The 25,285-nt window shown below is 43.2% G+C and overlaps 1 protein-coding gene across 1 annotated transcript; it reads left to right on the top strand.

Moving 5' to 3' along the window:
* The first annotated feature begins 18,843 nt into the window (after positions 1 to 18,843).
* LOC148046302 (Golgi-associated olfactory signaling regulator-like) lies at positions 18,844 to 25,271 on the top strand. Its single transcript, XM_087713835.1, has 3 exons — positions 18,844 to 19,015; positions 21,510 to 21,680; positions 25,012 to 25,271. The coding sequence occupies exons 1-3, from the start codon at positions 18,880 to 18,882 to the stop codon at positions 25,269 to 25,271; spliced, it is 567 nt and encodes a 188-aa protein (XP_087569961.1). The 5' UTR covers positions 18,844 to 18,879.
* The last annotated feature ends 14 nt before the right edge of the window (positions 25,272 to 25,285 follow it).

The raw sequence follows: 25,285 nt of genomic DNA on the forward strand, positions 1-25,285 counted from the left end.
GAGAAGCAATCAACACCAACATGGACCAATGTCACACCACAGCCTATTGGTATAATAATTACTTACAGTCTCTCCCTCTCCTTTTGAGACAGACACTGGATCTTCTAACTTCCTCTGACTTCTCCTAGTCCAATTCTCTGTCCTCCCACACATCACCAGCCTCTTTCAGGGACATTTATACCTTTCCACCTCTTCTTGTGACGTGCTCAGCAAGACCAGGGCAAGAGGCTGGTGAAGGCATGAGGGTCCAGATCAATAGAAAACCAAGTCAACATTTTGAAGGAGGAAAAGATGGAACGGATGCGGTTGGAATGGATTGCCCCGTGTCATTCCGATCAAGAAAATAATGAGGTAGCATAAGCATGGAGTCATGACATGGCTTGTTTAAGTGGAGGAAGATGTAACGGAGATTGTTAGAGGAAGCTTCCTTAAGTAGGAGAAAGACAATAGCGAGAAATGGTAATAAACAGAATAATGTGTTGCAGGGAGATTGGCCAGTTAGATATGTACATTTAAGACATGTATAAAATGGAATGAAAGATAAAGACGGAAGAGTGGAACTAAGAGATATTTCTGTGCTATTAAAATTTTACTCTACTTTTCACTTCATACATTCAGGTGATTTTTTTTTCTCCCCTAAAAAAAGAACTCAAAGCAAAATATGAAAAATAAGACCAGTATTGTAAATAAAAAGTCACAAAGGAATTTGTATCACAGCCAGTTTGGTGTAATGATTAAAATGGGATACGGTGAGTTCCAGTTCTGTCTTAGGCACAAAACCAAGAACTGGGTGATCTTGGACCAATCACTCTCTTTAAGCCATAGGAAGAAGGCAATGGTAAACCACATCTGAAAAACCTTGCAAAAACCTGCAGAGACTAGTTTGAGAATTGGACACGATTGAACAAAAGAAGAAAAAGTAGCCATAAATTAATAATAAATAAATTAAAAGTAGTTCAGAATCTAGACCAGGAGAAGCTGCATCATTATGCTTAAGGGAGTGTTTCTCAATCTTGGCAACTTTAAGATGTGCGGACTTCAACTCCCAGAATTCTCCAACCACTGCCCAACCAGCATGGCTGGCCAGGGAATTCTGGGAGTTGAAGTCCGCACATCTTAAAAGTTGCCAAAGTTGAGAAACACTGCAAAAAAATACCAGATTAGGCACAAATAGTGGTGTCCTCAGGATAAGGGGTGAAAAATAGCCAAAATGGTAGTCACAACCCAAAATTTAAAAAATGATGAGGCTTTGATTGCATGGTATTCCGAAGACATAAGAAAGTACCACTACATCTTCTGCTCATAAGTTGAAGACTTTTTCCTTGAAGCAGAGAATTTAAACCAGAAACATCAAGTTGTGTGTGTGTATGTGTGTGTGTGTGTGTGTGTGTGTAAAGAAGAAAACTTTTTTGACTTCCTCTCACAATCCAAATACTATGTAAACACCTCACAAACACACTTACCTAACACAGGAAGAGAAAAAATCAGGAGGAGGAGGAGGTTGGTCGCACAGTCAGCCAGATTTTAGACTGGATTTGGAGAAAATTACAATCTGTAACTATGAGTAGAAAAACTGTGGCAAAAAAAAGAGCAAAGACTAATAATTAATACCTTGGGTGCAGTCCCAAAACATCGGGAGCACCACTTAAACACTACTGGCCTTGACAAAGTCACCATCAGTCAGTTGCAAAAAGCAGTTTTACTTGCAATGGCTTACATTTGCAATGGTACCTTAGCATCTTCAAACAATAGCATCTGCCTATTCCAGTTGTTGAGAAAGACTCAATAAAGTGGATAAAAATGTCAGATTCAGTCTATACATTTAGTTGACTATTTAACAAATTAAATAATAAAAATAAGCATCTGCCTATATTTTTAGACACTACCTTAATAATTCTTAGATCATTGGTTAGGAATTGAATTGTTAAGTTTCCATCAGTCTTAGACTGTGGATCTAATTGCAAATTACCTATGCATAACCACAAATATCTAGGGCTCCATTTGAACACAACCAGCGTTGACAAAAATCACTGGCAACTTTACTTGGATCAGCTGACATCCTGTGACTAAACCTTTAACATCATCAAATGATACTATCCCAGGTCCTTGGGAAGGACTCAATGGGTAGATAATATGCTAAATGCTGTTTAAACATCTGGATGATTGTGCAACTATTTATTCAACTTTTAAAGACAGATCATAATATTAAGGAAATTCAGAACACACATTACAAAAAGAATGAGACTGATGGAAAAGCAGAAAGGTTGGGGTCATGCATTAAATGAAGCCATAAAATAATTAAACATTAATGTTTTATGTCAAGCCAACTATTAAGGTTTATAATTAAATTGTCATCTATGGCTTAATAATATTTCCTTGCTTGGTTAAACCCGCCACGGCATAGTAGCATATTTTCTGAACTTGGTCACAAGTAGATAGGAATTTAAGTGTGAAAGTCAGACAGAATAACTAGCAATTTTTTAAAAGTGGGGCTGTATGAGGGGAGGAGATAAAATGAATGTTAACAAGGCAGGGGATTTAGATAGCTCCATTACTTCATTTTCGTTATTGAACTATTTGTATTGGATTGACCCTGCTTGAAAGGTCTTGTCAACATCGCACTAATGAAAGCGTCTTTCATACTATAAGGTGACTCACTGCTGGCCTGTCAATGGAAAGTGGATGGCTCTATGGTCCTACTTCTATTGCAGCCTCGTTAATATTGACTTCATTAGTACAGACACACTAATAAGTTGCAGCGGATATCATTGTGGGCAAAGTAAGATGGTGAAGCGTGTGAAAAAAGGACATATTATATCGCACAAAGTCCTGAGGGGATAGACTCATCTAGCTGGAGAATACTCCAACTGTCTCAAAGTATTTTGTGTTCTGCTTATTTCTGGGAGAAGCATCATTATGTTTTTAAGTCAAATGAAGCTCGCTAGGAATCTGGTGCAAACCATTTCAACGTCACAAACATTATGGTGTCATCACATAAATGTTCCATTTAGGCAAAGATGTCATAACAAAGAGTGTCATTTGTCCCCACAAGACCTCCTCAGGGATTCTTCTTTTTAAAAAAAAGTTTATTTAGATTGTTCATTCACATAGTAAAAACTAATGTAAACTAAGCTGTTGGTTTGAGCTCCGAGCTTGGCAATTTGGTTGCAAACATTTCGTCACCATTCAAGAGACAACATCAGTGCTTTTTGAATTGTGCTCGTCTGTCAGAACACAGGTCTTTAAATTCCTTTTCATGAGATGCAAATTAGTGTGTTGTTTATTCAGATATTTCTGAGTCATATACTGACTTTTTATCCTTTTTAAAAATTACAATTAAAAAAACCTCTTCTCCCCATAACTTAACTTTTTTCTAGATGCAATCCAGAAATCACCAACCACTTCAGCATTAACCAGAAGTATCAAATGAATTATTAATCCCTGATCAAATAATCCAACGTTATATTCCTTCTTTTTTCCTCTGCACAATCTTGACCTTTAAATCATTCCTGTGGCATTGCAGGATTGGATCATTCATTATGCTTTGATATTTAAAAGGAATCTTCAAAGCTTTCATCAAGGTACTTTATGAAACCTATAAAGAGGCATTGTCAGAATTTCTTTTCATAATTGTTCCATCTCCAGATTGTTTTCTTGAATTGTCTTTTGTATTCCCATGTTGGTAACATCAATGTTGTTGTCTTCCATGCCTTCAAACCCGATAATATCTACGTCAGGTAAAAATATTTGAAAGCTTTTCTCATCATGCTCTAAAGGTTTGTTCATTGAAATCTGTATTCTTTCTAAGAAAGAAATTAATATTATTAATTAAAATCTCAGTCCATGATTCAAAAACATGTTTTTTGGAAGAACTCTTTTTTGAGATAAGACACTTTAACACTTTTCTGCCTCACCCTTTAGTTCCCTCTAGTGCCCAATTGAAAACTTCTTCATGCTTCAGTTCCTTAAGATGGATTTACAATAGTTCTATTTCAGCCATTTCCCCACTAGTACAGGTAGTCCTTTACTTATGATCACAATTGATCCCCAAATTTATGTTGTTAAGTGAGATATTTGTTAAATGAATTTTGCCCCATTTCACAACCTTTCTTGCCACAGTTATTACGTGAATTACTGCAGTTGATAAGTTAATAACACAGATATTATCAGTGTTTCTCAACCTTGGCAACTTGAAGATGTCTGGACTTCAACTCCCAGAATTCCCCAGCCAGCATTTGCTGGCTGGGGAATTCTGGGAATTGAAGTCCGGACATCTTCAAGTTGCCAAGGTTAAGAAACACAGATATTAGGTGAATCTGATTTCCCATTGATCTTGCTTGTCAAAAGATTGCAAAAGGCAATTGCGTGGCTCTGGAACATTGCCACCTTCATAAACATGAACCAGTTGCCAAGCAGCTGAATTTTGATCACATGATAATGGGATTGCTACAAAAGTTTTAAGCGTGAAAAATTGACATAAGGCACTTTTTTTAGTGCTAAAGTACTGTAATGTTGAACAGTCACTAAATGAATTTCTGTAAGTTGAGGACTACTTGTATAACATAGACATCTTTTAAGAAAATTTGGAAGGACACCTGAGTTCTAAGACTTTGAAAAAAATGCATAGGGACTAGTAAAAGATGGATCCCCTTCCTTCCTTCCTTCCTTCCTTCCTTCCTTCCTTCCTTCCTTCCTTCCTTCCTTCCTTCCTTCCTTCCTTCCTTCCTTCCTTCTTCTCTCCCTGCCTCCCTCGGCAGCTTTTTAGTAATGACACCTACCGAAGGGCTTGAGGTCCAAGTATTGGCCAACAATTTCTGGATGCTAACCTTGGCAATGGAAATTGAGAAATTAGAAAATAGGGAAACATGACAAGGGAAGGATTCCAAACTTCTGGCTCTTTGAGACGGAGCCTTCTAACTTAGACAAGAAGTTGATGTTTCCCAAGCAAAAAGGGCTTTCATTAAAAAAAAAAATTAATCTTTTAATCAGGCATGGAGATGGTGCCTTTCTGAAAAAAAGATCAAGCAATGTGTCATCTTCTCTAAAGTTCTCAGTAGTTAAGACAGCAGAAAATGTTGATCTCCATAGGGCTAATTAGGCTTTCAGACCAGAGATGCATAGCCAGATATGAAACTGTGCTGATAAGTTAATAGCCCTGGCCACCGCCTTCAGAGGTGCAGTTCTGTTTGGCATAATCTTTTCTCAGAGAGTGGGTGTTTGGCTTTTAGCCAGTTCCCCCCCCCCACCTCTCTCCCACATACGTACATATTAAGACCCACTCATATAGATACACAGGCACATTTCTTTCACATTAGATTAAAGAACTTTAAGTCTTTAACCTATACAAGAACCAAACCAAACAGAAAAGAGGAAATTAACTTATGGCTAGAAATAATGAGATGAGCATACTTTTCTACTTATTGGTAGGTTCTTTTTCTTTAATAATATTAATACTAGGCTGACAAAATTCCCCAAGTCCCTTCCCTAAAATCTTGCCATTTAGTAGGACCTTCAAAGTGTTCCTTTTCCATGACTGCCCCTACCTTATGGAACATCTTCCCTCCAGCAACTCTTTCACCCTTTCAGAAGGCCATCAAGATCTGGACAGAATGTGGATATCTGGATTGTGTGCCACATCTCTAGAGAATGACTGAGGCACCAGGTGTCCTGTTTCGGTTGCACGTTTTACAGTCTTATTGTTTTGGATTCTATTGTTATCATGAGATGCCCAGAATTGTGTTTTAACATAAGCAGCCAAACAAATCTTAAATAAATAAGCCATGCGATGATTGTGATTCATTGTGGTGGAATATAGCGGGGAGCGGGGGGGGGGGAGGCGCATTCCTGTGAAGCAAGAGACACAAAAGTTTAGATAGTGAGGATGGAAGTAGTTGTAGTTGTAGTTTATTTGTCTTGTATGCCGCCCACTCCCAAAGGACTCTGGGCGGCTCACAATAAACAAGGGGAGGGGGATAAATAGACAAAACAACACTTAAAAAATACGCAACATTCACAGTTTCCGTGGGGCTGGATATTTCATAAGCCCCCCGGCCTGCTGGAGCAGCCAGGACTTGGTGGCTTTGCAGAAGGCCCAGAGGGTAGTGAGGGTCCGGATCTCCACGGGGAGGACGTTCCAAAGGGCTGGAGCTACGACAGAGAAGGCTCTCCCCCAGGGAGTCGCCAGCCAACATTGGCTGGCAGATGGAATCTGGAGGAGACTTAATCTGTGAGATCTAATCGGTCTATGGGAGGTAATCGGCAGGAGGCGGTCTCTCAGGTACCCAGGTCCGATGCCATGTAGGGCTTTATAGGTAACGACCAGCACTTTGAAGCGGATCCGGAGACTAATGGGTAGCCAGTGCAGCTCACGGAGGATAGGTGTGACGTGGGTGTATCTGGGTGCACCCACAATCGCTCGCGCGGCTGCATTCTGGACTAATTGGAGTCTTCGAACACCCTTCAAGGGCAGCCCCATGTAGAGCGCATTACAATAATCCAGTCTTGAGGTCACAAGGGCGTGAGTGACTGTCTGAAGGGCCTCCCGATTCAGGTAGGGTCGCAATTGGTGCACCAGGCGGACCACGGCAAAAGTCCCCCTGGTCACAGCCGACAGGTGGTGTTCTAGAGTCAGCTGTGGGTCCAGGAGGACTCCCAAATGGCTTTCTAGGAGTTTGTTTTCTCCTGTGTGATTCAGCGTGACTCTGCAGGCTCTAGTATGAACTAGGCCATGGTGGACACACACCTACACAAGGAACTATATTACAACATCTCCTACTTTTTTATTTTCTTTTTGTCAAAAAGACTTTTTCTCTTCATCTGACAGGGCTGATCACAGCATTCTACACATAAACCAATAGGAAATCACATCATGGCAAAGGGTGGGCAAAGGGGAAATAGAAGATTACAAGCTGCATGGCATTGGGAGCCATGTGTGGGTGTAGCTGGCTCACATTGTTCATGTTACATGAGGCTGCATAGTGAGTCCTGGCCGTTTAGGCCGGAAAGATGTTTCTGGTGCGATGTTTTTGCATCCCTGTGTATGTGTGTTTCAGACAGCAGAAACTGCCCTGCACACACACACACGGAATGTTTTTGTTTTTTAAAAGGCAGCGTCTCCTTCTTTGTCTCTGGGCATGCAGAAGGGAGCTTTCCCCATGCAAGGGGTTGACTGTTCATGTAACTCCATGTGGTTGACAATATGAATATTCTTCTGTGGAGCCAAGCTAGAGAGTATATTCTTACACATAGTTAATAAAGAGGGTACACATTGAATACAGCAACACAACAGTATCAGCAAAGCAACAAGGGTTATAATGCTTGACAGTATTTCCCAACCAGTTAAAATTAGGTAACCAAGAGGTCATCCAATCCCACCAGGAGTCCGAGGCCTTGTATGTTTGTCTAACCGCTTGAACGGTATCATGTAATTTGTCCACACTGGTTTCAATTTGTCCGGACTCATTCAAATAATGACAACAGGTAGCATTCAACCAAACACATAGTAGTGGGATCTGCGGCGAAAGACAGAGCAGCCGGTCGGGGGAGTGGACGGTGGAGGGTGCTCTGCTCTGTTCTCCAGGTCAGAGACAGTGACAGCCTCAAGCTGTGGTTCCTGCTGGTTGGTCATGGTCAGGCTGCTTCTGTGTTTGTGTAGGTGGTTGTATAGGTAGTTTTGGCAAATATGGTCTTACGTGCCATCCTGGAATCCAAAGAACTTTGTCTTTAAGTTGGATTGCAGCGTAGTTCCTTTTCCAGGTAATCAGGTCAGCAGGTCCTCGCCACGTCAAGTCAGGCAAGCAGCGATAGTAGACAGGTGGACAGGAGGTGTCTGCAGTAGGTGGAGCTGCAAAATGACGAGTCGCTGTCGAGGATGGTGGCTGCCGGTGTGTTGCACTGCTGGGAGGCCAGGGGGTATTTTCCCCTATTGCCAATATATCTGTCCAGGGCATGTTTTAATGTCTGGTTGGCGCGCTCAGCCAATGCCTGACCCTGGCTGTTATAAGGAATGCCAAATTTCTCTTTTGGGCGTCCCAGCGATGCAAAGGTCCGAATACAATGATTAATAACATGTTTGGTGGCTTCACCCCTTTGGGGGGATGCCATAATGTAGCCTGAATACGTATCAATGGAAACATGTAAATATTTCCAAGGAGCAAATGGAGGATATTGTGGTGACATGCATTTGCCAAATTTGGCAACACTCTGTCCCCCTGGGGTTTACCCCCATAGGGAGAGGGTTTGCCTGCTGGCTACAGGTGGGGCACTGCTGAACAATAGCAGATGCCTCATTTGCAGTAATGCCAAATGGTTTTATGAGCGCTTTTTTATTCTGGTGAAAGTAAGAGTGGCTATCCCAAGGTGTGATAGCAGAACAAACATTGACATGGGGTGGGGGGGGCTGATGCCACAGCGTCAGCAACATCATTGCCCTCCTGGAGAGGCCCAGGGAAGGGCTGACTTCAGATATGGGAGACATGGAAAAAATAACAGCGAGAGGAGACAAGACCTTGTAAAGTGAGAAACAGAGACAAAAGTTGTGAATCAATAGAAGAAGAGAGATAAGACTCCTACAAAGAGGTTATAATCTGAGTCACATAAAGACTAGCAAGAATTAAGTTAAACGGTTGTTTGTCAAATAACTGAAAGGCCAAGATGAAAGCGGCCAATTCATCTGTTTGAGAGGATTTTTGTGGCTCTGAGAGCTGGGTGTGCCATGTACCATCCTCCTGCCAGGCACATGCTCCCATCGGCAAAGACGATAGCGTCTTTGATAGGAAAAAGCTGTTGAAGGAGGCTTCCACTAGAGCGGAAGGGCTTTTGTAATTAGGGCTGCAAAAAGGGTGGGTTTCTGAGAAATAGTGGACAAGTGTCATGAGATCACATTCTTGGGAAATCAAATTTGGATTAGGGAGGCCACACTGCAGCGCTCCCACGGGTTGGAAAATTTTATTAACAGCCCGCAAATCATGCAAAAAACGCCATTTACCAGATTTCTTTCTATAACAAACACAGGGGTGTTATAAAGGCTGTGGGATATCTCTTTCCTCTTCCTCTCTTCTTTCTCTGTCCCTCTCTTCACGTTCTCTTTCCCTCTTTTCACATTCTGTCACTTTCTCCTTTTCCCTTCTCTCACTCTTTGTCATCACTTTCTCTGTACTCTCTACTGCCCAACCTGTCCCCATAATTTACCTACTAAATAGGCGCAGTTCCCTTACTGGATCCTTTGCTCACTCAAACAGATACACGCACAAACTTACACATGCACAAAACCATTTTTCTCCATTCCAATTCAGATCCTATAGTTCAATTGCTCTGTGAAACATCTGTGAAAAGAATTCCAAGGGCTTCCCGGGGGGCCGTGGCCTGCAGAGGCCCCGTATCAAACCCATCCCCTCCCTGTAGCTGAGGGGAGGTAACATTGTTGGACAGACCTCTGACAAATTCCTTGTTAATCTCTTTAAGGTATTCAGAGGTCCAAATGACAAACTGAGAGGGGGTAAGAAGCATGCCTGACAAAAGGTTTTGGAACAGTCCCTTGCAGTATGGGGATTGCACCCCATAGGTGGAAATTGCTTGCTTAAGACCTTTAAGAGCTCTATAGGGGATTGAGATATAATTAGGCACAACCACCCCAGCCGCATTGGTTTGAAAGGTTACAGGGAAACAATCCTCTGCCAATTCCATGTCCCCTTGATTGTAAGCATCGCGCAGAGCGTCTTGGAGAGCGCTACGCCACACTGGCGGGGCGGGGGAAGGGAGAGGGGAAACCTTCTCTTTCGGAGGGGCCGGGGGAGGTGGAGGAGTTTTGGAGAGGGCCTCAGGAGGGGCGATCTCCTAGTAGCGCAGGGGAGATGTTGCCGAAGGCTTAAAAGCAGCCCTCTGCATATCTTCCTCATGAATTTGAAGGGATTTTACAAGAAGTCTCCAAGTAGTGAGAACTTCTGGCGGGGCTCGAGGTTCCTTATGAAAATAAACACCCAATTGAAGCCATAAGGAAACTTTAAGAGAGCCCTTCTCTGGGTAAATGGGACAATTCTCATAGATGTAAGCCAATAGAGAGAGGAAATGTTTTTTCGGGGGAATGGGAAGCGGATGACCTGTCGCCTGAGCGATTGCAACAGACGATTTAACGATTTCCCGAAGCTCGTGCAGGTGTGCAGTCTGAGCCTTCGAGAAACCTGAGCCCATACTCACGATTGGGAGGGTGCTCTGTTCGCTAACAGCAGGCCCTGGTTGCGAGACTTTGCCAAGTCGGGGATGAGTGAAAGGCTGGTGACACAGGTTATCACGTCGATCACGTTGCATCACGTCCATCACATCACGTCGGGGTCACCAAATGTGAAGTTTCCGCTGTTCGCCCATGAAGCCAATGTTTGAGAAAAGACAGGAGACAAATTTTCTCGGGATGGAGCGACCCAGATGGGAACCTGAGAGCCCCTTTTATTGAGATAGGACAAAGGCAGGAGGAACAATAGCATGTGATAGAAAACAGCCTGTAAAAGTACAATTTCTAATCTACTGCTTCAGGAAAGTTCTCTCTATATATGGTCAAATCCTGGACGTCAATGGTAGAGCACATCTCAGAATGTTATGTTATTCACTATCAGGTTGTTATGGCTTTCTAGGAGTTTGTTTTCTCCTGTGTGATTCAGCGTGACTCTGCAGGCTCTAGTATGAACTAGGCCATGGTGGACACACACCTACACAAGGAACTATATTACAACAGGAGGGAACATCAGAAGCCACTCGGTCTTGTTTGGATTGAGTGCCAACTTGTTTACTCCCATCCAGACCCTAACAGCCTCCAGGCACTGGCACATCACTTCTACTGCTTTGCTGAGTTGGCACGGGGCGGACAGATACAACTGCGTATCATCCGCGTATTGGTGGTACTTAATCCCATGCCGGCGTATGATCTCACCCAGCGGCTTCATGTAGATGTTAAATAGGAGGGGGGACAGGACCGAGCCCTGCGGCACCCCATAATTGAGGGGCCTTGGGGTCGACCTCTGCCCTTCGACCAACACCGACTGCGACCTGTCCGAGAGGTAGGAGGAGAACCACCGAAGGACGTTGCCTCCCACTCCCACCTCTCGCAACCGTCGCAGAAGGATACCATGGTCGATGGTATCAAAGGACGCTGAGAGGTCAAGGAGCACAAGGATAGAGGGGTGACCCCTATCTCTGGCCCGCCAGAGATCATCGATCAACGTGACCAAAGCAGTTTCCGTGCTGTAACCAGGCCTGAAACCCGACTGAAAGGGATCCAGATAATCGGTTTCATCCAAGGACCGTCAGAGTTGAGAGACCATCACTTTCTCAACAACCTTCCCAACAAAGGGAAGGTTGGAGACTGGACGATAGTTGCTCAAAATGGCTGGGTCCAGAGATGGTTTCTTCAGGAGGGATCTCACCACCGCATCCTTTAGGAGGGGCGGGAAAATTCCCTCCCGGAGAGAGTTGTTAACTATCGTCTGGATCCAGCCATGTGTCACCTTCCTGCTGGTCGAGACCAGCCAGGAGGGGCACGGGTCCAGTATACAAGTGGAGGCACTCACCGCTCCCATGGCCTTGTCCACTTCCTCAGGAGAAGCAGGTTGAAACTCAATCCATAAAGTATGCTCAAGACCTTCCCCCGGTACCTCGGCTGGTACCGTGCAATTGGAGTCCAGCTCTGTCCGAATCCGAGTGACTTTATCCGTTAAATACTGGACAAATTCCTCAGCTCTACTTTGTCAAGGGTCATCCGTGTCCCTCCCTTTCAAGAGGGAGCGGGTTATTCTAAACAAGGCAGCTGGGCGCGATTCAGCGGATGCAATACGGGCGGCAAAATGCGAACATTTCGCCGCCCGTATTGCCACGAGAAGGAAGGAAGAGGTTCAAGAAGTTCTCCTCCTTAGAAGTTCTCAGAGTTTATCTTCGAATTATGCAAATAGTTGCTTTAATGTCAGGTGTGAAGAATCAAGATCACATGTTAAGTTCCAATTAAGCTGATTTATTGCTCAAGTCTATATGCAATAATTTAGGCAATTAATGGTCAGCACTAAATTGGCGATAGGTAAGAATTAATGGAATTCAAGGAAGTCTGGACTTGGATCATTGTGGGAACATAAGGACTCCAGATTGATTCCTCTCTTGACTCCACCCCCTCTGCCTTTTCTTCTCTTTCATCTATTTTGGCAAAATCTCTGTCTATAGGTGAGCAATAATAAAGGAAACTGCTTGGAAGAACCTCAGTGTGTCTTTCTTGGTATTTGGAGTCTGACAACAATATACACAATGTGGTTGTGGGCGCAGTTGTTCAACAGAACTTATCCCATTTTTTTCTTTGAAATTCATCTGGTTTTTTTTTAAAACTTAATGCTGCTTCCTTTCTTGAATGTGGATGATGCTATTTCAAATACATGTGCTATATATGTGTCTTTTGAGAAAAAAACTTAATTTATTCAAAGGTATAGATCAGGGGTGTCAAACTTGCAGCCTGTGGGCTGGATGTGTCACGTGCTGCCCCCACCCCCGCATGGTTTAGCGATGGGGGTGAAGTCCTGATGAGTCACGTGATGTCACCGTAATGACGTGAGTTTGATACCCTTGTTATAGATCATGCTAAACCAGGATTTGGTTTGCTCTGTTTTTGGCTTAGTGTGTTGTGTGGATCAGAAGTACATAAGCCACTTCAGCTCTCATTTACGAGGAAGCAAGGCAAGTAAGATTTTTTTCTCCCTATGTCCAACCCACAAATTCTTATCATTAGCAGAGGGAATTGTGCTTAGACATAAAATTGAAAAATTCAATACTAACCAGCAAGAAAATACTCATTAGCACATGTCCATATTCTGTGTTCAGCTAATGGCCAGGAAGGCTGTTAATGGCTATTGTTGGCTCTCTGTGATCTCTGCAAACTCAGAAAAATATAAACATGCTGTTTTTAGATTATTCTGCTACTAAATTTACCTTGTATCCTTTTTATGGTTTGAGTATTTCAGGTTTGTATTAGTTTATGCGTCACAGTCTCTTCCATGATAAAGTATTTCTCATTTGTTTCTTTCTATTGATGTATTCAAAAAAGCCGAGGTGGCACAGTGGTTAGAGTGCAGTACTGCAGGCTACTTCAGCTGACTGCTTGCTAGCTGCAGTTCAGCAGTTCAAATCTCACCGATTCAAGGTTGACTTAGCCTTCCATCCTACCAAGATGGGTAAAATGAGGAGCCAGATTGTTGGGGGCAATATGCTGACTCTGTAAACCACTTAGAGAGGGCTGTAAAAAGCACGGTGAAGTGGTATATGTCTGCTATTGCTAAATGCTATTGCTATTAGTTTCTACACTGATGACAAGAAGAATGGCAACCACCATCCTCTTACAAATTATTTCAAATCCCAGTTTAAAGTCAGTTAAAAAGACCTGGTTTCCTTTCCATTAAAAAGTTGATTGGGCTGGCAATTGACTCTTATTTCTTAAATGGATGTTTGAATGTTCAACTACAGCATCTAATGATATCAGGCATATTTGCATGTTGTGTAGTTGTGAAAACAGATATTTTTTCTCCACTATTAGTACTAATCACCTGTCTTCATGTATTTGGTTAGCCATAAAGCATGGAGTATAAATACCACAGTAATTGGGTTCAACAGACCCCTTGGCCAAACTCAAACTCTGCCATGGTTTAGGGTAGTATACAGGTATGAATCTATCATGCTGGCTACCTTTGAAGAGTAGTCATATATTTCATTCAAAATTAGTCATTCGGAAAGCATCCATTTGCCATTCAATCACTAGGCATCTCTCTTCCAAAAGGAGACTGTAGACTGATAGAAGATAATATTTGTATCTCGGGGTTGAACTGTGGAGTTCTTGGTGCTCTCTGAACTTGATTATTTTGGTGCTCTCTCTCCAATACTCTCTCTCCAATACTCTCCCTCCAATACTGACAGGGCAAGCCACCCAACTCTCTCTAGCACTGATGATGTTACCTAGTTGGGTCATGAAACATCTGCATGCCAAGTCCAGAGATCACTAGAACCCCATGGAGATCCCCCTCCAATCTTAGCACTCTGTGTATGTCCTGTGTATGCTGATGAGAAGATAAAAAGAAGTGCCCCAACAGGCTAACTTTGATGCAATTTTTTTTTACTCCAATTAGCAGTCTCCTGTCTAATCTCCTTGCTCCCCACCCCAAAAAACAATCTGAACACCTTTTTTCACAATACCTACATCAGTAAGAATTGTTTTTTCCTAGCTTGGTGTCTTCCTAAAGAAATAGGCAATTAGCCCATTTACTCCTACCTACAAACAATATATCTGATTAGAGGCGGAGAGATGATAGAACATTAAAATCAGAGGTGCCTTTCTGGGAAACCGGGGATAATCTCCTCAAACAAGTGTGTTGCTAAGATGTTCTCTCCTGTGGCTCATAATTTGTCAGCTTCTTCTTTCCCTTGAGATAAGGGGAGCTCAGTAAATTGGGGGGTGGAGCTTTTCTTTTTTTTCCTACGCGTTCATGCTTTTCTACCTGGCTACAAACTGTTCATGCTTTTCTACCTGGCTGCAGGTTTTAGGTTACCTGGATCAATTTCTTTTCCTTAGGCAAGTGGCTGTATCAGAAGACTCACTTTCTTTTGGATGGTATGTACACTGTCAGCTCTTTAGAACTTTTTGTGCTTTTCTGCCTTTCAAACTACCAACTCTGCAGAGTTGCTGAACGTTTCCATTGTAGAGCTGTAATGAAAAAGCTTGCCTATTTATTTCAAGTTGGTTTCTGAGTTTTGGTTAGATTATTATTTTTTAAATGGAGAATGTTCCTTCCTGGCCTTCCTGTACTCCAGAGGTAGAGGACAGGAAGACCTGGAGGAACATTGTCCACGACTTCGCAAGTAACAACATTAAAAAAAAAAAAAAGTCTAACCAAAAACCAACTTGAAAAAAGACGCAAACTTTTTCATTACAGCTCTATACTGGAAATGTTCAGCATCTCTGCAGAGTTGATAGTTTGAAATGTAGAAAAGCACAAAAAGTGTGTGTGTGTGTGTGTGTGTGTGTGTGTGTGTGTGTGTGTGTGTGAGTGTATAAGAAAGCTCAGGACATTATTTGTTCGAAACATGCAGGAGAGGTCTTCATCCTGCAATGGACAGACAATGGCTATGATCATCATTTTAGCCATTGTCTGTCCATTGCAGGATGAAGACCTCTCCTGCATGTTTCGAACAAATAATGTCCTGAGCTTTCTTATACATATTTAGATACATATATACATTTGTTAAAATAGTCTTCTAACCAAAAACTCAAAACTAATAATTAATAATAATATAATAAAATTATATAAAATTATAAATTTTGGAATAGTGGTAGAATTTTGGATAGTTAGAAATTCTTTATACCTTGTTCATCACATCCAGATTATGTGGCTTTTAGAAGGGGGAAAAAAAATCCTATGAGCTGCAGTTTCATAGTTTGAAAACATGAAATTGATCAGAAGGGAGACACTGATTCACGTAATCTGATGATAATCTACTCAGAAGTAATTTCAGTTCAGTGGAGTTTATTCTGTGGTGAGTGGATACAGGATTTTGCTTCTGTATAGTTTCAGAAGGGAGCTGAAGGTTAATAGAGGAGAAAACTATCCGTTCTCACAGACAAAATGGACTGCAAAGAGAGAGAGAGAGAATTGAAATGTATGTCATTCCAATACACAGAGAGGCAAAGTCATAAAGAAACTTTGCTTTTTGCACCAACCCTCACCTTCTCCAATAGCATCTTTTAAATTTCTATATTTTGAAAGGCATTTGGAAATATAAAACTTTGTTTATGATGATGGGCAGGAGGAAATGGGTGATGAAAGCTGTGTAAACAATAAACAACCCTGAGGTCGCTGTTGTTACTCAGGGGAGTTGGGACATTGTTTTCGTATCTAGGGCTGGGTGATCACCTCTTGTCAAAGGTTCTTGTGAAAGGCAGGGTTTCATAACCAGAGGGATTTTCCAGGTGTTGCTGATAGTGGCGTTTGATTTAAAAAGATGTTAAAAACTGTAGGAAGGGTGCAGAGAAGAGCAACAAAGATGATTAAGGGGATAGAAGCTATACAATAGAGAATTGCAGGAACTGGGCATGTCTACTCTAACGAAGAAAAGACTAGGAATGACATGATAGTAGTCTTCTAATGTTTGAGGGCTGCCACAGAGAGGAAGGGGCCAAGCTATTCTTCAAAGCACTTGTGGGCAGGACAAGAAGTAATGAAGGAGAGAGAATCAGCCTAGAACTAAAGAGAAATTTTCTGATCAGCTTGCCATCCAGAAGCTGTGGATGTACAATCATGGGAGGTTTTAAAGAAGAGATTAAACAAACATTTGCCTGGAATGGCACAGAGTCTTCTGTTTGAACAGGAAGTTAATCAGAAGACCCCAAGATCCCTTCCAACTCTGTTATTCTGTAATCCAGCATTCAGCTAGCCAGCTTGTTTGAATGCAAATCCTTTGAGAGACTTTAAGGCACGGGTGTCCAAACTTGGGAACTTTAATTCTGGGTGTTGAAGTCCACAAGCCTTAAAATTCCCAAGTTTGGACACCTTTGCTTTAAGGATTTGTTACTTACTCAAATCTAGTCATCTTTGAAAATACATGGCAATTCATAATAATATACGTACAGGTAGAATTGATTAAGACTCCAATATTCATAGTTCTCATATCAGATTTTTTTGGGTGGCAACACAAAACTTCACTCTCTTAGAAACCCAATTCAGCCCCCTTGAATTTTATTTGTTGAATCCAATTCCCAAAATATTGTGAGGGTGGGGGTGTTTTCTTACACTTACATCTTCGTTGCCACATCTGTTTAGTGGAAGTAATGGGAAATTATTCATTTTATATAATTTTTGCTCATTGACGAGGACAACTATCTGTAAGTTCAAACATTAGTCAAGTCCATTTTAGTGATTTATAGTATCTATAAAGCTTATCTTCAGCACAATTATTTTGACTTGACATTTTGATGATTCTTGGGGAATCTTTAAATCCTTAGTGTAAAAATCATCTATAAATCTCTTCCCACCATCACAGAAAAAGATAATTATGATCCCCTAAGAGAACATCTGGCATAATCCTACATCCAATCCAGATTCTAATCACAAGTAACATGTGGAATCTTATGTAGTCATGAAAATATGACTAAGGTTGGAGAAAACCTATTTTTGCAGCAACATAAAATAATTTAAGCTCAGTGAAGGTTAAACATGCTCAATGCCCAAGAAATACAACTTGGCTATGAACGAAAATCAATAGAACATGGAATGGGGAGGGAAGGTCTTGAATGGCATACCCTAGGGCCTAGAAAGCTCAGAGGCCAATTGTTGCTTTTAAAAAAATTATGTATTCTTGGCCTAGAAGTCTGGGAATCAAAATCCAATACTAGAAGGCAAATGTAGGTTGTTTTTAAATTCACAATGAAAAATCTGAAAAGTAAACAAACATTTCTCCATAGTTGATGTTCCATGAAATTTTCTCTTCACTATTCCAGCTTCTCCATTTCTTCATGTTCTTCTTGTTTTTCTGCATGTGCACCCCTCCAGCAATCAGCAACCCTTGGCAGTGATTGTGAGGTTTTGGGAGTTCTTCCTTCAAAATACCCCCCCCCCGCCCCCAGGTCCCCTTTACAAAGTTTAAGATTTCCAAGACTGCTGATATTGTGTAGGCTTTCATAGCCCGTATCTGCTGGGCAATGTTGAGCTTCAATGGGGACAACAATCTAGAAGACAGCAGATTTTCTGCTGTTTTGCTGGTAATCGTGGCTGGCATTTTCAGAAGTATCTAGACCGGTGAGGGCTAATCTTTTTATTGTTGCGGGCTGAAAGTGTGTGCGTGCAACAGCGCATGTGCATGTGCCCACTCCTTTAATGCAATGTATGTGCAACACCCCCGGTGTGTCCCATCCCTGCACATGTGCACATCCCCCTGCGCTCCCTGTGCATGTGTGCATGATCCCCCCCACGCAGGCTCACGTGTCTCCTACGTATGTCCCATCCCAGGGCATGGTGGTAGAGACCCAAAAATCAGCTGGCTGGCAGGAGTGGTGGAGTGGAGCTGAGGCGACAGCTCGCAAGCCCGAAGAGAGGGCTCCACATGCCACCTGCGGCACGCATGCCATAGGTTTACCATCACAGGTCTAGGGATAACATTGGCAGACTGAGCTTCAGAAATCCAGGAAACAGCTTGCAGATTCAATATGTAGACTAACCATTTAAAATAATTCATTCGAGATACTGCAGAGAAGTATATTTATGCCTCACGTTGCTGCCTGATGACATTCAACTGACATGTTAATTATTGCTGAGTGAAAAAGAGTACAGCTTTTCATTAAGTGGCAAACCACATCAGCTCCCTTACAGTGTGAAAAAAGGTAAGCAAAGGATTTGTGTGGTCAAGTGAGAACTTTTAAAAGATGCAATGTGTGACTGATTGTATTTGTAAGTATTTTTATTTTTCTCCATAGAAATTCTCTTGGGTGGGTGCCTGAAAATGAATCTACCTTGCGTTGCTTTTGGCCCGTTGCTACTTATAAGTCTGAGTTATGCAAGAGCTAACGTGTCATCAACCACATCCCTTTACTCTCCTTCTCCATCTCTGCCCACCACATTGTCATCCATGCCGCCAATGTCCTCTGAATCCACGCCAGACCCCAAATCTCTCCTGCACCCAAGTCTGGTTACCAGCTCTCCACCCAATTCATCCTTGCCTCAGCAGGACCCGACTCAGCCCTCGGTCTCCACCGCCCAGACTGAGAATACCGAGTTGATCCAGGAAGAAGAAGATAGTCCATTTGGGATTTCTGACCCAAACATGGATGATCCTATAAGAAATTATGAGTGGGAGGCTTCAGCCAGGCGTGCGGATATGGTGCTGAACATGTCTGAGATGTTTCAAGAAGAAGAGAGGGCTCGTTACAATCTTTCTCTCCTAAACATGGGAGATTCTGAAAAAACCCAGCCTGCACCTCGGGCCATGGCAGTCGCGCTGCTGAAACCACAAGGTGAAAGACAATTGAGAAGGAGGTTCCTTGGGGGAAATCTCATTTTTGTTCAGTTGAATCTGAGATTATTGAATAGTCCATATCAGAGATGGGTTACTCCCAGTTCGGCCTAGACTGGGCGAACCAGTAGTAGTGCTGGCAGCAGGATCTATCCACCCACCCGGACGCTTCTGCGCCTGCACAGAAGTGTCACGTGCACGCACACACGCACGAGCAAACCAGTAGTAAAAAATTTGGAAACCCACCACTGGTCCAGATTTAGCTTATCCATAATACAGAGAGTAGTTGAATGTTTAGAACAGGGGTGGGGAACTATGGCCCTTTTGTGACTTCTGAACTTCAACTCCCAGAATTCCTGAGCAAGCACGGTTGGCTTCTCTGGTTTAGAAGATGGTCCAGCCTAATGTGTCACAGTGATAAGAATTCGGTATCACTTTTCCTTCTCATAATCCACAGTAGCTTTTATTTGCCACGTGCATCACAGTGTCATTGTACAAATGAAGTTACGTCATTTGGGCAATGCCATCATCATGCACATTATTTCCCCCCCTTGCCCTTTTTTCTTGGACGCTCAAGCCAAGATTTTAGAAAAAAGTTAGCTAGGAATGAAGGAGAATCATGACTAAGGCATAAAATCAGTCATAGCAAAAATGATCTAGATCAGGGTTTTTCAACCTGGCCAGCTTGAAGATGTGTGGACTTTGCTCGGTTACTGGGTGGGTGTGGCCATGGTGGGTATGGCCAATTCAGCCTCCTGAACCATGGCAGAGGGGGGGCATTTTCACCTTCCCCAGGCTCCAGAGGCTTTCCTTGAGCCTCAGGGAGGGCAAAAACTGCCTCCCCCAGGATCTGGAAGCCTTCCGGGAGGCCCGTTTTTCCCCCCTCCCTGAACCTCCACACGGGCCCTGCACTTACCTCGCATCCAAAATGGCCACGTGGAGATTCCTGGGAGGGGAAGGGTGGGCAGGGCCAGCCAGTGGTGGCATTTGGAGATTCTCCAAACCAGCCATAACATTAGCTACGGGTTCTCCTGAACCAGGCAAACCCGTAGCAGCCCACCCCGCTGAATTTGGTTGTTTTCTTGCAAATGTTTCAATTCCTAAACTATGTAGCATCCTCACCTTTACCCCCTAGTTTGAGTAATGAAACTTCTGCAAGAAAACAACTAACCTCATTTTCAACCCTGAGCACAAATATTCTCTTTTATGGATACAGTGTTAAAAACTTATACTTTATTTATTTGGTCAAGAGTGGTTAGACATACAAAGAATGGGTCTCTTGAAATCATCCATTACTGCTAGGACCGATAGGAGGGAATTCCTTTTTTTTTACAAAGAGCTTTGTTAAACCATAACATTTGTTGCTAGCAGCTGTGGTGCTTCCATGTCCTTATGGTTTTCTAGATCCTCTGTAACAGAAATCTGGAAGTGGAGATTCCTCATTGTATTTGTATGTGACTGTATTCATAAATTCCTGAGTTCCTAAAAAGTCTGTGGAGGACAGTCAAACCTTCTCATATTGGATTCTGAAAAAACTATGCCATACAGACATTTGTCTACTAAATTTGACTAGTATTCTGTGCAGCCTTGTTCCCGTTCCTCAAAATAATATTCTACTATGACAAAAGATGGAGGAAACAGTAGGAAAGCAGGACAGATATGCCTATTAAAGTTACAATTGCTGGAGTCCCTTATAAGCCTCCCTGATTGAAGTAATACAATTGTAAATTGAAGGCCCTTTGGAATTGGTTTATGGGCCTCAAAAATCTTAGTCAGATCCCATCGATACTCAAAAATAATAATCTAGGGACAATAGAAGACAAGATAATTCAATACATGGCTGGAAAATAATAATTAATTTAAATCTTACATCAAGTTTAACATTTCCCCATCCAGCTCCACCATTTGAATTATTGTACCATAGTATTCCAAAACCAATTGCACCCCACAGACTCAGATGAATGTGTGTCTCCCCAGGGAAGCAAAGAGAGCATTGGCTGGCTTAGTCAGGTAAATGAGATATTCTAGGCAGAGGAGAGAGAGATTTAAGACCATTCAGTGTGCTAAGCTCTGTGTTTGATTTCTTGGCTTTTATTCAAACAGGGAAAAGTGAAATTGGGCTGGGTCCAGAGGTGGGTTGCTCCCGGTTCGGCCAAACCGGTAGTAGTGGCGGCGTGGGAGACTCCGCCCACCCGCTTCTGCGTACAGGAGCACGCCTGAACCGGTAGTAAAAAAATTGCCAACCCACCACTGGCTGGTTTGGTTGCATTCCATGAAAACTGGTAGCCATTACTCAGCACACTCTCTGGTTATAAACCCAGGTTAATAAAATGAGGTTGGTCTGAAAACCCCCAAGCCCAAAGCAAACACAAGGCAGCTTTAGCCAACATAGGGAATCAATGGCTGCTGAAGTATCAGTATATAAGTTGATACCATTTCCCCCGCTAGTTTGGTATGTTGTATGTGAACTCAGGCATTTTTTTTCCCCTGTAAAGGTGAAGCTGGGGAAACTCAAGGACTATCCAAGAACGCCATAGCTCTGTTCCTCTGGGTGTGCGGTATATTGCTGTGTGTTTTCGTGGGAATCTATTGTGCCCACAGTCGGGGAACCAAGAAAGAACCATTCACACACCATCGCTTGAATGAGGATGCATTTGATGACCCGGGTAAACCTGTTCCCCAGGTCCTTTGGGAAGGGAAGGGTCTCTTAAGAGGGCACTGTCAATGTCCTTCCCCTGTATTTTTCTCCCACAATGAAATATGAAGTTCTTCCTTCTGGTTCATCAGTTTTGTTGATAGCCTTTGGTTGAAAAAAATGGTGGTGGTGGTAGGGAAGAGTCTACAACTCTTCATCTTTTAATAACCAAAGGCAGAGGTGGGCTTCAAACCCATTTAGCAATGGGTTCTCTGCCCGGTTGCTGGGTGGGTGTGGCCATAGTGGGTGTGGCCTAGTCGGCCTCCTGCACCATGGTGGGGGGGAGGGTTCACCCTCCCCGGGCTCCAGAGGCTTTCCTTAAGCCCAGGGGTGGGTTGCTCCCAGTTCGGCCTCGATCGGGTGAACTGGTAGTGGCAGTGTTGGGAGGCTCCACCCACCTGGATGCGGGGGGTGTGCACGAGCGAACAGGTAGTAAATAAAATTGAAACCCACCACTGCTCGAGTGTTCAGGAGGGCAAAAATGGCCTTCCCCGAGCTTCAGAGGCCCTCCGGAAAGTGGCCTGTTTCTGGCCTTCGGGAATTTCCGGGAGGCCCATTTTTCATCCTCCCCGAGCCTCCATGCGGGTCCTGTACTTACCTGGCATCCCAAACGGGCTGTGTGGAGATTCCTGTAAGGGGTGGGAGCGGTGGGCAGGGCCAGTCAGGGGTGGAATTTGCGGGTTCTCAGAACTGGGCAGATTCTTAGCTAGAGGTTCTCCCGAACCTGTGTGAACCCGCAGCAACCCACTCCTGACCAAAGGTTCTTTTTCCAAAAGGCAACTGGATGTTCTTGCTTTTTTGTCTGGAAACGTTTTGCTTCTCAAAGTTCAGAACTGAAGAAGCTCCTTGGATGAGAAGCAAAATGCTTTCAAACAAAAAAGAAAACCCCACAGAACTCTAGTTGCCTTTTGGAAAAAGCACCTTTGGGATAACCACAACCTGGAGATTGAGAATCTCCACAGACTTTGAGGACCAGCCAGTCAAAGTTACAACAGTGAGTGAATGAGTGGTACTTAAATTGGTCCTCAAAGTACTGGCAGATCTAGCACCCCTCTGGCCAGGTGACCTTGGTCTGGGCACTTGACAACTGGCTTGTTTTCACAACACTTGCAGCATGCCATAGTCAGGTGATCACCACTTATGACCTTCTCTGTTGACTTCCCACAAATTAAGTCAGCAACTAAGGTCATGGGTAAGTCTCTGTAAGTCTCTCATATTTTTCCTTGCCTGGCAGGAACCATCCCTGACTCTGCCATGCTCACGTCGTGGCTTGCCAGACCACCTGTACACCCTCTTCTGCCCAGCAGCAGCTGCTTGTCTGCTTACAAGCTGCCTGAGACTTGTTTAACAACCCATGATAGCAATAGCAATAGCACGTAGACTTATATACTGCTTTACAGTGTTTTACAGCCCTCTCTAAGCGGTTTACAGAGTCAGCATATTTGCCCCCAACAATCTGGGTCCTCATTTTACCAACCTTGGAAGGATGGAAGGCTGAGTCAACCTTGAGCCTGGTGAGATTTGAACTACCAAATTGCAGGCAGCAGGCAGGCAGCAGAAGTAGCCTGCAGTCCTGCACTCTAACCACTGCTTCACCATGGCTCATGAACCTTGTTTAGCAATGGCAATAGGGAATGCTGGGATTGCTGCCATTAAGCAATGCAGTCACGTGACATCCCGCTTGTGATTGCATCACTTAGTGGTGGATTAATGTTGTTAAGGGATGATACTATACAATTAAAATACCCAGTTATGCATACAGGAATGAAACTAAGGGCATAAAAATGTTTCTGTACCAAATCTTACAAACAGAAAAAGGTCTTTGTCAGGTACCAAAAAGACATTGATGTAAGTGCCAAACAAGCATGATAAGCACTGGGATATCATAACAGAGAGGTTACCATGGCAAACTCACCACGGGACAACTCTGTGCAGCCAACTTGCTGTGGGACAATTTGCCGTGGGACAATTTGCCGTGGACAATTTCACGTGGGATAACTCAAACCCAACTTGCCACAAGAGAACTCACTATGACCAACTTACTATGGGACAACTCTCTGCAGGACAATCCACGCAGGATAATTCAGCGCAATAAATGTTATCTGTCAATATTTCTTCTACATTATTTTGTCAATGAAAATAGTGTAGAAGAAACAATGGTGGATAGCATTTATTGCGCTGAATTATCCTGCGTGTATTGTCCTGCAGAGAGTTGTCCCATAGTAAGTTGGTCATAGTGAGTTCTCTTGTGGCAAGTTGGTCACGGCAAGATGACTGTGCCGAGTTGGCCATGGCGAGATGACTATGGTGAGTTGTCCCATTCCATAACAGAAGCATTTTACTGGGCAATGCCTTATTCATTTGAAGTGGTGGAGTATCTAGATAGATCATTCAACAACAATCACCACCATGTATAAATAAGTGGGATGGAAGGAAAATGAAGTAGCATTCTCATATAATTATGCCTTTCATGCCAACTGTTTTATGAATGGGAAAGCCCACCCAACAGTCATTTTGGGAGAGAACCAGGGGTGAAATTCTGCTGGTTCTCATCAGTTTGCATGAACCAGTAGGGACGATTGTTGTTGGTTCTGTGAACTGGTGGTAAAAAAAAGCTTCTGAGGATCGTGATTGTCAGAAGCTTTTTTTCTGCACTTTAAAGCATTTTCCCCCTTGCCTTTTCCCCCAAACTGGCAGGAAAAAACATGCTTTAAAAAGTGGAGGGGCGGGGCAACCCTTCCAATGATCGCATGGCTCACAGCTTATTGTCAAAAGCTTGCCTCCCCCCCTGCTTTTTAAAGCATTTTTTTCCCTGCCGGTTATGGCGAATAGACAGGGAAAAAAAGCTTCTGACGATCGCGCGGATCAGCTGTGAGCCACGCGATCATCGGAACCTTCCCCCCCCCACCACTTTTTAAAGCATTTTTTCCCTGCCTCGTTGTCTGAACCGCTAGTAAAAAAATGCTTTAAAAAGTGAAAAAAAGGTACCGTGATCACACAGTACAGCTGAACCTCTCCCCCCCCCCCGCACTTTTTAAAGCATTTTTTATTACCGGCGAATAGGTAGTAAAATGCTTTAAAAATTTAAAAATGTTGGCTATGCTCACCCAGTCACATAACCCACCATCAATCCATGCCCAGAGAACCGGCGGCAAATTTTTTTACATTTCACCACTGGAGAGAACCCATATCGGCTACTGAACTCTTCCAATGCCTCAACCCATTCCAGACCTGCAATGCTAAACTGATAAGATAGACTACACTTATTTCTTTAACTTCCACCTCTCTTCTTTTCTTTTCAGCTCTCTCCCCGGACAGGCCCCAGCGTTATGACTGGTTCTTCCATGAAGCAGATGGTTATGTCTACCCAACTCCAACCCAAATCCAACTTAAACCAATGCAGGACCTCTCGGTCCCGCATCTCAAACAACCTTCTCCAGGGATTGAAACGTCACCAGCGAAACCTGCTAAACCTGAGGCAGGACCAGACACCAAGGAGGTGCCACGAAGCCCTGTGAAACTGGAGTGCCTGTCTCCAGCCAACCTTGGAAATCTCATCTGAGGTCCAGGTCCTCT

This window comes from Thamnophis sirtalis, unplaced genomic scaffold, assembly GCF_051295495.1.
Source record: "Thamnophis sirtalis isolate CommonGarterSnake01/CBP01778 unplaced genomic scaffold, rThaSir2_p1.2 scaffold_4, whole genome shotgun sequence".
NCBI lineage: Eukaryota > Metazoa > Chordata > Lepidosauria > Squamata > Natricidae > Thamnophis > Thamnophis sirtalis.

What these genes read in the sequence shown, in the direction of transcription:
- LOC148046302 (XM_087713835.1), top strand. Translation starts at nt 18,880, where the DNA reads ATGGTGCTGAACATGTCTGAGATGTTTCAAGAAGAAGAGAGGGCTCGT. An exon ending in CGCGCTGCTGAAACCACAAG is followed by an intron (nt 19,016 to 21,509) that starts GTGAAAGACAAT and finishes TCCCCTGTAAAG; the next exon opens with GTGAAGCTGGGGAAACTCAA. An exon ending in GGATGCATTTGATGACCCGG is followed by an intron (nt 21,681 to 25,011) that starts GTAAACCTGTTC and finishes TTTTCTTTTCAG; the next exon opens with CTCTCTCCCCGGACAGGCCC.